General features: G+C 46.8%; 1 protein-coding gene across 2 annotated transcripts in view; it reads right to left on the bottom strand.

The window, feature by feature from the left end:
* LOC115472814 overlaps nt 1–14,265 on the bottom strand; it is a 124,786-nt gene that overhangs the window by 21,540 nt on the left and 88,981 nt on the right. For both annotated transcript variants that reach the window (XM_030207255.1, XM_030207254.1), the window contains one exon: nt 13,899–14,069. In XM_030207255.1, coding sequence (XP_030063115.1) covers nt 13,899–14,069 — 171 coding nt within the window. The remainder of the gene's footprint in view (nt 1–13,898; nt 14,070–14,265) is intronic.

Raw genomic sequence — 14,265 nt, 5'->3', positions numbered from 1 at the left:
GGGCGAAATTATTTTAGTTTTGATTCCCAATAATCTTACAAGTTCAGGGTGTGGCTATGGGCACAGCAGCTGCTCCCAGTGCGGCTAATTTATATGTTAGTAAGTTTGAAGAATGTCACCTATACAATACTGAATGGTTCCAAAATATTTCCAACTGGTATCGTTTTATAGATGACTAGTAAAAAAGCCCCGTTTCTGATGCAAATGAAACGGGGGCTAGCAAGGTTTTCTTCAGAGTGTGCATGTGGGAGTGTGTGTGTCCCTGCCCTCTCTCCCTTCCCCTGTGCTTGTCTGTCCCCTCCCCCTCCCCCCCCCCCCGAGTCCAGTCCTTCAGTGTTAAGTTTCCTGCTGTGCTGTGTTTGTGTTACCGAGAGAGTGAGGGCGTTTCTCTCCCCTCCCCCATCTGAGTCCTTCACTGTTACAGAGAGAGGGATTTCGTGCTGTGCTGTTTTCCTTCACTCATGGGGAAACCGGATATCTCTGGCGCTTCACACTTCCGGCTGGAGGCTTCATTAGAACGTTGGTGGTGCCTTTTATATATATAGATATTTTTTTCCCATTTGGCAGTCTACAGAGCAACACTTACTTCAATTTTTGGCTTGGTTGAATACTATAGATCCTTGCCTCAAATTTACTATGACAAAACATTTGGTTAATATTTCTTTTCTCGATACTTGGATCTATAAAGCACAGGGAGAATTACACACGATGGTTTACCATAAATCCACAGATTGCAATACTCTGTTACAATTTACTAGTCATCATCCCTGCAGACTAAAATCTTCTCTTCCTGTCGGTCAATTTCTGCGATTGCGCCGAATATGCACTACAGATAAAACAATTGCCTGTTGTTTGAATGTTGCAAGTAATAAATTATGACAGAAGGGCTATTCTACTACATGCATTCAGCAAGCTTATGAGAGCATGGTATGCACAACGACCTCTATTACTACTGGACAAACCTAGGGAACATATGGATAAATTCATATGTGTTTTGGAATTTTCTACTTTAGCACCTCAAGCAGCCCAATTACTATACAAACATTGGCAGATTCTTACATTTCATCAGATATTTCGGCAGCACCTATGTATAGCTTATACTCGTGGACGTAATTTAAGGGATAATCTTGTACATACTACCGTGAATTACGATAATCAAATTAACAATGAGGGCTCACATAAACCCTGTGGAGAATGCCAGTTTTGGTCACAATCCACAGCCATGCAAGAATGGATTTACTCTCCAACACAGCAGATATATAAATTGAAATATAAAACTACATGCCAATCTTCCTTTGTAGTATATATTATCAAATGTCCATGTCATGTATATTACATAGGATGAACTGTACGCAAGATAAAAACATGGTTGACTGAACATAAAAGTCGACTGACAACAAGGACCATGACAGCTCCCTTGGTGGCTCATTGTTCATACATTCATGGAACTTCATTGGTTCATCATTAAGTACATAAATATTGCCATACTGGGAAAGACCAAAGGTCCATCGAGCCCAGCATCCTGTTTCCAACAGTGGCTAATCCAGGTCACAATACCCGGCAAGATCCCAAATATGTACAAAACATTTTATACTGTCCAATTTTTCCCCCTCCCCCCCAAATATCCCTCAATGATGGGCATGTCCTCTCTGAATGGCCTTGTGCAGCAGGCTAATGAGCAGCACCAGGAGCAGCCTCACTGCCCTATGGTGCTGCCCATTAGCCTGCCACATTGCCCCCATCTCCTGCCTCATTGCCGATCATGTTCCTGAGCAAGCACAAGGGGGAGATCGGGCAGCTATATTGGGGGGGGGGATACATTTGCGCATTGTCAGCTAAAACATTACATTAGGTCCTTAGATATTGAGGCGTTGCAGTCAGACTGGGGCTAGGTTACAAAAATTCTTTGATGCTATCTTGGAGAGTGCCCCGGCTATATCTGGCATTCATAAGGCCCTGTGGACTTTTGGGAGGTCTGGGGGATTAGATCTGCTTAGGTCTAAGTGGGAACAGGATATTGGGGTCACTCTGGCTACCTGGGATGTTTTGGCTTCTCTTACAGGAGTATCCCGCAGCTTTCAGTAGTGCAAGTTATAGAGAATGCGCATTCCGAGTGTTACACTGAGCCTATTTTACTCAAGTTCAATTATTCAGGGCGGGAGGCTTGCAGTCACCTCTTTGTCCTAAACGTCAATTGGCAAATAATACCTTTTTCCATGCCTTTTGGGGCTGTAGAGTGATACAACGTTTCTGGCGGCGGGTCACTGAATATCTATCCTTTCTTAGCTCGTGTAGAATTGAAGGTACCCCGATTCAGTTGGTGCTTGACTATCCTGGGTCCTTTAGAGGGCCCATGGCGGAGGGCACTTTATTGTTCTGTAAATTGTGCCTTACATTGGCTGAAGAAGGGACATCACCAAGTAGAAGAAAAAAATCAACTTACAATATAAGAGGTCGCATAGATGCAAAACCATTTTGGCAATCGATATATGACAACAACTGGTCAGTTTTAGCTAATTCTGAATACTTCCTCGCGGAATGAGAAAAGAGATAATATAGTAACATAGTAAATGACGGCAGAAAAAGACCTGCAAGGTCCATCCAGTCTGCCCAACAAGATAAACTCATATGTGCTACTTTTTGTGTATACCTTACCTTGATTTGTACCTGTCCTTTTCAGGGCACAGACCGTGTAAGTCTGCCCAGCACTATCCCCGCCTCCCAACCAACAGCCCCACCTCCCACCACCGGCTCTGGCACAGACCGTATAAGTCTGCCCAGCACTATCCCCGCCTCCCGCTCTGCCACCCAATCTCGGCTAAGCTCCTTAGGATCCATTCCTTCTGAACAGGATTCCTTTATGTTTATCCCACGCGTGTTTGAATTCCATTACCGTTTTCATTTCCACCACCTCCCGCAGGAGGGCATTCCAAGCATCCACTACTCTCTCCGTGAAAAAATACTTCCTGACATTTTTCTTGAGTCTGCCCCCCTTCAATCTCATTTCATGTCCTCTCGTTCTACCGCCTTCGCACCTCCGGAAAAGGTTCGTTTGCGGATTAATACTTTTCAAATATTTGAACGTCTGTATCATATCACCCCTGTTTCTCCTTTCTTCCAGAGTATACATGTTCAGGTCATCAAGTCTCCCCTCATACGTCTTGTAACGCAAATCCCTTACCATTCTCGTAGCTTTTCTTTGCACCACTTCAATTCTTTTTACATCCTTTGCAAGGTACGGCCTCCAAAACTGAAAACAATATTCTAGGTGGGGCCTCACCAACTACTTATACAGGGGCATCAACACCTCCTTTCTTCTGCTGGTCACACCTCTCTCTATACAGCCTAACAACCTTCTAGCTACGGCCACCGCCTTGTCACACTGTTTCGTCGCCTTCAGATCCTCAGATACTATCACCCCAAGATCCCTCTCCCCGTCCGTACCTATCAGATTCTCCCCGCCTAACACATATGTCTCCCGAGGATTTCTATTCCCTAAGTGCATCACTTTGCATTTCTTCGCATTGAATTTTAATTGCCAAACCTTAGACCATTCTTCTAGCTTCCTCAGATCCTTTTTCATGTTTTCCACTCCCTCCCGGGTGTCCACTCTGTTACAGATCTTAGTATCATCCGCAAAATAGGCAAACTACCTTCTAACCCTTCGGCAATGTCACTCACAAATACATTGACCAGAATCGGCCCCAGCACCGATCCTTGAGGCACACCACTACTCACCTTTCCCTCCTCCGAGCGAATTCCATTTACCACCACCCTCTGGCTTCTGTCCGTCAACCAGTTCCTAATCCAGTTCACCACTTCGGGTCCTATCTTCAGCCCATCCAGTTTATTTAAGAGCCTCCTGTGGGGAACCGTGTCAAAAGCTTTGCTGAAATCTAAGTAGATTACGTCCATAGCTCGTCCCTGATTGGGACGATGCATTTCCACTTTAAATGAAATAGCACCTATAAGAACAAAAACCTCATACAAACCAATAAAACACCTTGGTTCAACGACGATTTGAAAAAACAATATCTAGACGACTTGAAAGAGCGTGGAGAAAAAATAGAAACGCCCAAACACTAAACACATGGAAAGAATCACAAAATACAAAAATGAGATAGAAAAAACCCAAACGGAATTCCTATAAAGCACAAGTTGGAACTGACTTCAAGGACATGAAGAAATTATACAAACTACTGGAGAAACTACTAGACACCAAACCAGTTACCATATCAAATACCGACATTCCACCAGCAGAAGAACTTGCCAAATACTTTAAAGAAAAAATTTCCAACGTACGCAAAACCATGTCTCATGAAAACATTAACCTTGATACCTCTCTTGATGAACTAGATCCACACTCTGGAGAATATCCAGCAAATCGGTCTTGGTCAAAGCTCACCCAGATTACAGATGAAATAGTTGCACAGGTAACCAGAAAACTCTCATCTGCTCATTGTCAACTTGACGCATGTCCCAACTATTTAATGAACTCACCACCTGACCAATTCATTGCAGATCTTACATCCCATATAAACTACATGTTCCAACAAGGCTTATTCCCGAAGGACAAAAGCAACATTTTACTTACACCATTACCAAAAGACACCAAGAATAAATCAAATGATATCACCAACTATCGTCCTGTGGCATCCATCCCACTGTCAACCAAATTGATGGAAAGTATTGTAGCCAAACAACTCACGGAGTATATCGACAAATTCTCAATACTTCATGAATCACAATCCGATTTCAGACCCCTCCATAGTACAGAAACACGAGAGATACATACCTGTAGCAGATATTCTCCGAGGACAGCAGGCTGATTGTTCTCACTGATGGGTGACGTCCGAGGGCAGCCCCAGGATCGGAAGATCTTCCTAGCAACAAAGTTTGCTAGCCCTCGCGTGCACATGCGCGACCGTCTTCCCGCCTGTAGCGTGAGCGTGCTCCTCAGTCAAGTAGAAAGCAAAAGACAAGGGAAGACACAACTCCAAAGGGGAGGAGGGCGGGTTTGTGAGAACAATCAGCCTGCTGTCCTCGGAGAATACCTGCTACAGGTATGTAACTCTCGCTTTCTCCAAGGACAAGCAGGCTGCTTGTTCTCACTGATGGGGTATCCCTAGCCCCCAGGCTCACTCAAAACAACAAACATTGGTCAACTGGACCTCGCAATGGCGAGGACATAACTGAGATTGACCTAAACAGAAACAACTAACTGAGAGTGCAGCCTGGAACAGAATAAAAATGGGCCTAGGGGGGTGGAGTTGGATCCTAAACCCCAAACAGATTCTGCAGCACTGACTGCCCAAACCGACTGTCACATCGGGTATCCTGCTGTAGGTAGTAATGAGATGTGAATGTGTGAACAGATGACCACGTCGCAGCCTTGCAAATCTCTTCAATAGTGGCTGACTTCAAGTGGGCCACTGATGCTGCCATGGCTCTAACACTATGAGCCGTGACATGACCCTCAAGAGTCAGCCCAGCCTGGGCGTAAGTGAAGGAAATGCAACCTGCTAGCCAATTTGAGATGGTGCGTTTCCCGACAGCCACTCCCCTTCTATTTGGGTCAAAAGAAACAAACATTTGGGCGGACTGTCTGAAGGGGCTTGTCCGCTCCACATAGAAGGCCAATGCTCGCTTGCAGTCCAACGTGTGCAACTGACGTTCAGCAGGGCGGGTATGCGGACGGGGAAAAAATGTTGGCAAGACAATTGACTGGTTCAGATGGAACTCCGACACCACCTTCGGCAAGAACTTAGGGTGAGTGCAGAGGACTACTCTGTAATGATGAAATTTAGTATAAAGAGCATGAGCTACCAAGGCTTGAAGCTCACTGACTGTACGAGCTGAAGTGACTGCCACCAAGAAAATGACCTTCCAGGTCAAGTACTTCAGATGGCAGGAATTCAGTGGCTCAAAAGGAGGTTTCATCAGCTGGGTGAGAACAACACTGAGATTCCATGACACTGTAAGAGGCTTGATAGGGGGCTTTGACAAAAGCAAACCTCTCATGAAGCGAACAACTAAAGGCTGTCCCGAGATAGGCTTACCCTCTACACGATAATGAAAAGCACTAATTGCGCTAAGGTGAACTCTTACAGAGTTGGTCTTAAGACCAGACTCGGACAAGTGCAGAAGGTATTCAAGCAGGGTCTGTGTAGGACAAGAACAAGGATATAGGGCCTTGCTGTCACACCAGACGGCAAACCTCTTCCATTTGAAAGAATAACACCTCTTCGTGGAATCTTTTCTGGAAGCAAGCAAGACTCGGGAGACACCCTCAGAAAGACCCAAGGAGGCAAAGTCTACGCTCTCAACATCCAGGCCGTGAGAGCCAGGGACTGGAGGTTGGGATGCAGAAGCGCCCCCTCGTTCTGAGTGATGAGGGTTGGAAAACACTCCAATCTCCGCGGTTCTTCAGAGGACAACTCCAGAAGAAGAGGGAACCAGATCTGACGTGGCCAGAAGGGAGCGATCAGAATCATGGTTCCCCGATCCTGCTTGAGTTTCAGCAAAGTCTTCCCTACCAAGGGTATGGGAGGATACGCATACAGGAGACCCCTCCCCCAATAAAGGAGAAAGGCATCCGACGCTAGTCTGCCATGGGCCTGCAGTCTGGAACAGAACTGAGGGACCTTGTGATTGATCTGAGTGGCAAAAAGATCTACCAAGGGGGTGCCCCATGCTTGGAAGATCTTGCGAACTACTCTTGAGTTGAGAGACCACTCGTGAGGTTGCATTATCCTGCTCAACTTGTCGGCCAGACTGTTGTTTACGCCTGCCAGATACGTGGCTTGGAGAAACATGCCGTGCTGGCGAGCCCAAAGCCACATCCTGACGGCTTCCTGACACAGGGGGCAAGATCCGGTGCCCCCCCCACTTGTTGATGTAGTACATAGCAACCTGATTGTCTGTCTGAATTTGAATAATTTGATAGGACAGCCGATCTCTGAAAGCCTTTAGCGCGTTCCAGACCGCTCGTAACTCCAGGAGATTGATCTGAAAACCTGTTTCCTGGAGGGACCAACTTCCTTGAGTGTGAAGCCCATCGACATGAGCTCCCCACCCCAGGAGAGACGCATCCATAGTCAGCACCTTTTGCGGCTGAGGAATTTGAAAAGGACGTCCCAGGGTCAAATTGGAGCGAACTGTCCACCAATGTAGGGATTTGAGAAAAACTGTGGACAGATGGATCACGTCCTCTAGATTCCCCGCAGCTTGAAACCACTGAGAAGCTAGGGTCCATTGAGCTGATCTCATGTGAAGACGGGCCAAGGGAGTCACATGAACTGTGGAGGCCATGTGGCCAAGCAATCTCAACATCTGCCGAGCTGTGATCTGCTGAGACGCTCGTACCCAGGAAACAAGGGACAGGAGATTGTCTGTCCTCGCCTCGGGGAGGTAGGTATGAGCAGTCTGGGAGTCCAGCAGAGCTCCTATAAATTTGAGTCTTTGTACTGGAAGAAGGTGAAACTTTGGATAACTTATCACAAACCCTAGTAGCTCCAGGAGTTGAATAGTCATCTGTATGGACTGTAGAGCTCCTGCCTTCGAGGTGTTCTTCACCAGCCAATCGTTGAGATAAGGGAACACATGCACTCCCAGCCTGCGTAGAGACGCTGCCACGACTGCCAGGCATTTTGCGAACACCCTGGGCGCAGAGGCGAGACCAAAGGGTAGCACACAGTACTGAAAATGCTGTGTTCCCAGACGGAATCGAAGATACTGTCTGTGAGCTGGCAGTATCGGGATGTGAGTATACGCATTCTTTAAGTCCACAGAGCATAGCCAATTGTTTTCCTGAATCATGGGAAGAAGGGTGCCCAGGGAAAGCATCCTGAACTTCTCTCGGACCAGATATTTGTTCAGGGCCCTTAGGTCTAGGATGGGACGCATCCCCCCGTTTTCTTTTCCACAAGAAAGTACCTGGAATAGAATCCCAGCCTTTCCTGCCCCGGTGGCACGGGCTCAACCGCATTGGCGCTGAGAAGGGCGGAGAGTTCCTCTGCAAGTACCTGCTTGTGCTGGAAGCTGAAGGACTGAGCTCCCGGAGGGCAATTTGGAGGTTTTGAGATCAAATTGAGGGAGTATCCTAGCCGGACTATTTGAAGAACCCACCGGTCAGAGGTTACAAGAGGCCACCGTTGGTGAAAAAACACCGGTCAGATCGTCCGGCACGGACATGTTTATCTCAGCTATGCTCGCCTGGAGCCAGTCAAAAGCCCGTCCCTTGCTTTTGCTGGGGAGCTGCAGGGGCCTGTTGAGGCGCACGCTGTTGATGTGAACGAGAGCGCTGGGGCTTAGCCTGAGCAGGCTGGTGGGCAGGTGGATTGTACCTACACTTATTATAAGCGTAGGGAGCATTCCTCCTTCCCCAATAAAAACGTTTACCTGTTGAGGTAGATGCTGAAGGCGTCCGGTGGGAGAGTTTGTCGAAGGCGGTGTCCCGCTGTTGGAGCTGCTCTACCACCTGTTCAACTTTCTCGCTAAAAATGTTATCCCCCTGGCAAGGAGCATCCGCAATCCGCTGCTGGACTCTATTCTCCAGGTCAGAGGCACGCAGCCATGCGAGTCTGCGCATCACTACATCTTGAGCAGCGGCCCTGGATGCAACATCAAAAGTGTCGTAAGCACCCCTGGACAGGAATTTGCGACACACCTTCAGCTGCCTGACCACCTCCTGAAAAGGCTTGGCCTGCTCCGATGGGAGCTTATTGACCAATTCCGTCAGCTGCCGCACATTGTTCCGCAAGTGGATGCTCGTGTAGAGCTGGTAGGACTGGATCTTGGACACGAGCATAGCAGAATGGTAGGCCTTCCTCCCAAAAAAGTCCAGTCCTAGACTCCCGCCCCGGGGGCGCCGAGGCGTAATCCCTAGTACTCTTGACTTTCTTGAGAGCTAGATCCACAACTCCAGAGTCATGAGGAAACTGGCTCTTCATCAACTCTGGGTCACCGTGGATCTAATACTGGGACTCAATCTTTTTGGGAATAGTGGGATTACTTAATGGTTTCGTCCAGTTCGCCATCAATGTCTGCTTCAGGACATTATGAAGAGGAACAGTGGACAACTCCTTAAGTGGCGAAGGATAGTCCAGGACCTCAAACATCTCAGCCCTGGGCTCATCCTCAGTAACCACTGGGAAGGGAATGGCCATAGACATTTCCCGGACAAATGACGAGAAAGACAGACTCTCAGGGGGAGAAAGCTTTCTCTCCGGCGAAGGAGTAGGATCAGAAGGAAGACCACAAAACTCCTCATCAGAGAAATATCTGGGGTCTTCCTCTACCTCCCACGAGGCCTCACCTTTGGTATCGGATACAAGTTCTCGAACTTCGGTCTGAAGCCAAGCCCATCTCGACGCCGAGGAACCTAGTCCTCTACAGCGGAGCCCGTCTTGACACCGAGGAACCTAGTCCTCTACGGCGATGTCGAGAAGAAGACTCCCTCGCCACTGGCGACGGGGAGTCAACTTGGGTGGCAGCGGACGCCGATGTCGCAAGCGGTACCGGCGTCGCAGTCCTCATCATGGGCGGGGAGCCAACCGCCGCATCTCTCGACGGTACCGACAGCGCAAGCACCAGCAGTACCGGAACAGATGGTCGCAGCAGCCCTTCCAGAATCCCTGGGAGTATGGCTCAGAGGCGCTTGTCTAGCGTGGCTGTCGAACAAGGCTGTGGGGCCGGTACAGGCGACGAGGTCAGAATCTGCCTGGGGCACGGAGGTGGTACCGGGCTGTCCTGAGAAGAGCGCATCGAGACCTCCTGTATGGAGGGTGAGCGGTCCTCCCGGCGTCAACGCTTTCCGGGTGCTGATTCCCTCGGCGCCCCGGAGCTCTCGGTACCGTGATGGTAAGGTGACCGATGACGGTGCTTCTTCGCCTTCGCTCGAAGCATGTCAACGGAACCTCCTGGTACCGACGAGGACGTGGAATCCACACGTCTCCTCGAGGCCGGGTCCGAAGGAGGTCGGTCCCGGGGGGCCTGTACTGCAGGAGCCCTTGAGGCATTTGGAGACCCACTCGATGGCTCACTGCCACCAGCGTGGGATCTCTGGACAGCCATCACCTGCGCTCCAGACATCGATGCACCCTCCAATGCTGACATCGATACCGTCGATGACCTCGGTACCGCTGGCTCCGTCGACGTTGAACGACCGGACAGGGCTCCAAACAAAAGGTTCCACTGAGACGATCTCGCCGCCTGAGTCCTCTTTTTTAGCTGAAGACACAATGTGCAGGCGTTGGGACGATGACCAGCTCACAAACACTGAAGACACGAGATGTGCCTATCAGTGAGCGAGATTGTCCGGTTGCACCGCGTGCATTTCTTTAAACCGCTGGCAGGCTTCGAGGACATGGGTGGAAAAATCGCGCCGGCGAGGTCAAAATTCGCGATGGTGCCAAAAGGAAAGGCACCAAAACAGGGAAAAACCCGTACGGGCGGCCAAAATGGCCGCTCATGACAAAGAAAGGAAACTTACGGGACAAAAACTAAAGAAATAGAGGAAAAGAAACTTTTTTTTAAACGGAAAACACGAGCGAACTCGTACAGAAACAAGCTGAAAATCGGCGAAAAAGCGACGAAAACGCTGCGAGGGCCTCTCTGGGGCACAGAACGGAAAAAAAACAGCTGTCCTGAGCCGCGGAAAAAAAGAGACTGAGGAGCACGCTCGCGCTATGGGCAGGAAGACGGTCGCACATGCGCGGTGCGCACATGTGCACGCGAGGGCTAGCAAACTTTGTTCCTAGGAAGATCTTCCGATCTTGGGGCTGCCGTTGGACGTCACCCATCAGTGAGAACAAGCAGCCTGCTTGTCCTCGGAGAATGTACTGGAATCTCTTCTTGCCAAATTCAAGCAAGAAATTGCACTAGGTAAAAACATTCTCCTAATTCAATTTGACATGTCTAGTGCATTCGATATGGTAGACCATAATATACTACTAAATATACTCGACAGGATAGTAATCGGAGGGAATATACTCAAATGGATCAAGGGGTTACTAACCACAAGGTCATATCAAGCAAAGTCAAACTCCAACATCTCTCCACCCTGGGAAACCGACTGCAGAGTACCTCAGGGATCACCTCTCTCACCCATCCTTTTCAACCTAATAATGACCCCCTTAGCCAAGTCTCTTTTCAATCAAGGCCTTAACCCTTTTCTGTATGTGGATGATGTCACAATATACATACCTTTCAAATCTAATAAAAAACAGCCTAAGCCTAATGGATACCTGGGCTATGACATTGAAACTAAAACTCAATAAAGAAAAAACACACTGCCTTATTCTTTCATCTCAACATTTTACAAACTAACCCACAATACCCCGGAACACACTCTTCCAATCTCAGATAGCCTGAAAATCCTCAGCATTATTATTCACAGCAACCTAACGCTAAAGAACCAAGCCACCGCCATTACAAAGAAAATGTTACACACAATGTGGAAACTCAAATGGGTAAATATTCTTCCCAAGGGAAACTATTCGCAACATGATTCAAACAATGGTATTAACACTTGTCGATTACTGCAATGGAGTATATGCGGGTTGCAGGGAACAAATCCTAAGGAAACTACAGATTGCTCAGAATACGGCAGCCAGGCTTATCTATGGAAAATCTAAATTTGAAAGCGCAAAACCCCTTCGTGAAAAACTACACTGGCTACCAATCAAGGAACGTATCGCTTTCAAGATTTGTACCTTTGTTCACAGAACCTCCGAGCTATACGTCTGAACTAATCGACTTACCAATTAGAAACACAACTGAATCAGCCAGAACGTACTTAACTCTTCACTTCCCAAGTTGTAAAAGCCTGAAGTATAAATGAACATACGCGTCAAGTTTCTCTTACATATGCACACAGCTCTGGAATTCTCTACCAAAATGCCTGAAATCTACAAATAATCATCCAGAATTCCAAAAAAAACCTAAAAACTCACCTATTCAAGAAGGCATACCCCACAGTATCTGACATAAATACAGAATAATGAAATATGGCATTTTAATCAGGAAACAGACAGTTTTCAACCCCGACACATGATCATACCCTAACATTTTGTCTGAATCACCCCAACCTATTTACCGATACTTCTTTACTGTATTTGTCACTGTAATAGTACCCCTATACTGTATTTGTTCACACCGGAGACTGTAACCACCTCTCCGGAGCTATGTAAGCCACTTTGAGCCTACTAATAGTGGGAAAAGGTGGGATACAAATGTAACAACTACTACTTGTTTCTAAAGTGCTACTAGACGTACGCAGCGCTGTACACTTGAACATAAAGAGACAGTCCCTGCTCGACAGAGCTTACAATCTGATTAGGACAGACAAACAAGAGATAAGGGAATATTAAAGTGAGGATGATAAAATAAGGGTTCTAAACAAGTGAATAAGGGTTAGGAGTTAAAAGCAGCATCAAAAAGGTGGGCTTTTAGCTTAGATTTGAAGACGGCCAGAGATGGAGCTTGACGTACCGGCTCAGGAAGTCTATTCCAGGCATATGGTGCAGCAAGATAAAAGGAACGGAGTCTGGAGTTAGCAGTGGAGGAGAAGGGTGCAGATAAGAGAGATTTACCCAGTGAAAGGAGTTCCCGGGGAGGAATAAATAAATAAAATTTCATAAGTACATAAGTAATGCCATACTGGGAAAAGACCAAGGGTCCATCGAGCCCAGCATCCTGTCCACGACAGCGGCCAATCCAGGCCAAGGGCACCTGGCAAGCTTCCCAAACGTACAAACATTCTATACATGTTATTCCTGGAATTTTGGATTTTTCCAAGTCCGTTTAGTAGCGGTTTATGGACTTGTCCTTTAGGAAACCGTCCAACCCCTTTTTAAACTCTGCTAAGCTAACCGCCTTCACCACTTTCTCCGGCAACGAATTCCAGAGTTTAATTACACGTTGGGTGAAGAAAAATTTTCTCCGATTTGTTTTAAATTTACTACACTGTAGTTTCATCGCATGCCCCCTAGTCCTAGTATTTTTGGAAAGCGTGAACAGAAGCTTCACATCCACCTGTTCCACTGCACTCATTATTTTATATACCTCTATCATGTCTCCCCTCAGCCGTCTCTTCTCCAAGCTGTATAGCCCTAGCCTCCTTAGTCTTTCTTCATAGGGAAGTCGTCCCATCCCCGCTATCATTTTAGTCGCCCTTCGCTGCACCTTTTCCAATTCTACTATATCCTTCTTGAGATGCGGCGACCAGAATTGAACACAATACTCAAGGTGCGGTCGCACCATGGAGCGATACAACGGCATTATAACATCCTCACACCTGTTTTCCATACCTTTCCTAATAATACCCAACATTCTATTCGCTTTCTTAGCCGCAGCAGCACACTGAGCAGAAGGTTTCAGTGTGTTATCGACGACGACACCCAGATCCCTTTCTTGGTCCGTAACTCCTAACGTGGAACCTTGCATGACGTAGCTATAATTCGGGTTCTTTTTTCCCACATGCATCACCTTGCACTTGCTCACATTAAACATCATCTGCCATTTAGCTGCCCAGTCTCCCAGTCTTGTAAGGTCCTCTTGTAATTTTTCACAATCCTGTCGTGATTTAACGACTTTGAATAACTTTGTGTCATCAGCAAATTTAATTACCTCGCTAGTTACTCCCATCTCTAAATCATTTGGGGCCAATGAACACATAACTTTTAGCTGGCCACAGGTGGAAGCATTCCAGGCCTTCAGCAAAAGATAAAGTGGATAGTACCAATATTCAGTAGTCCCACTTAAATAAAGTGCAGCTAAAAATCCACTTAAGGATATCCAAGTAACTTATATCTTTCAGCAGTGACCTTCCAGCTAAATACCGCCCTTTGCATTTACAGAAACCTAATTCAAGGTACTCGTTAATGAAAAAATTTCACCTTTGCTACCGGAATCTTCTTCAACTGAACAGTTCAATAGATTCCCTCTCAGTAAACTATCCATATATAATGGTATGGTGGGTTTATCCATGGTGTTATCTAAACGTGTGGTCACATGTGGTCTTTCAAATGGCTGAGAATCTGAAGTTTCTTTGGGTGGACAATTAGGAGCTGTAAGAAAAAACACACATTCATTGATGTTTTGAGAGTATAGAGTTAATAAATATAATTTATATTAATAATTCACCACTCTTTACTGACGAAATGGCTAGAACATATTACAATAAAAGCAAAGACCAAATACAATCTCCAAGTAACAAAACAAAAAAATAAATATATAATAAACCCAATAAACTACACTGAAATA

This window comes from Microcaecilia unicolor, chromosome 6 (assembly GCF_901765095.1).
Source record: "Microcaecilia unicolor chromosome 6, aMicUni1.1, whole genome shotgun sequence".
NCBI classification, from domain to species: domain Eukaryota; kingdom Metazoa; phylum Chordata; class Amphibia; order Gymnophiona; family Siphonopidae; genus Microcaecilia; species Microcaecilia unicolor.
This window is presented reverse-complemented; position numbering and strand designations above follow the sequence as displayed.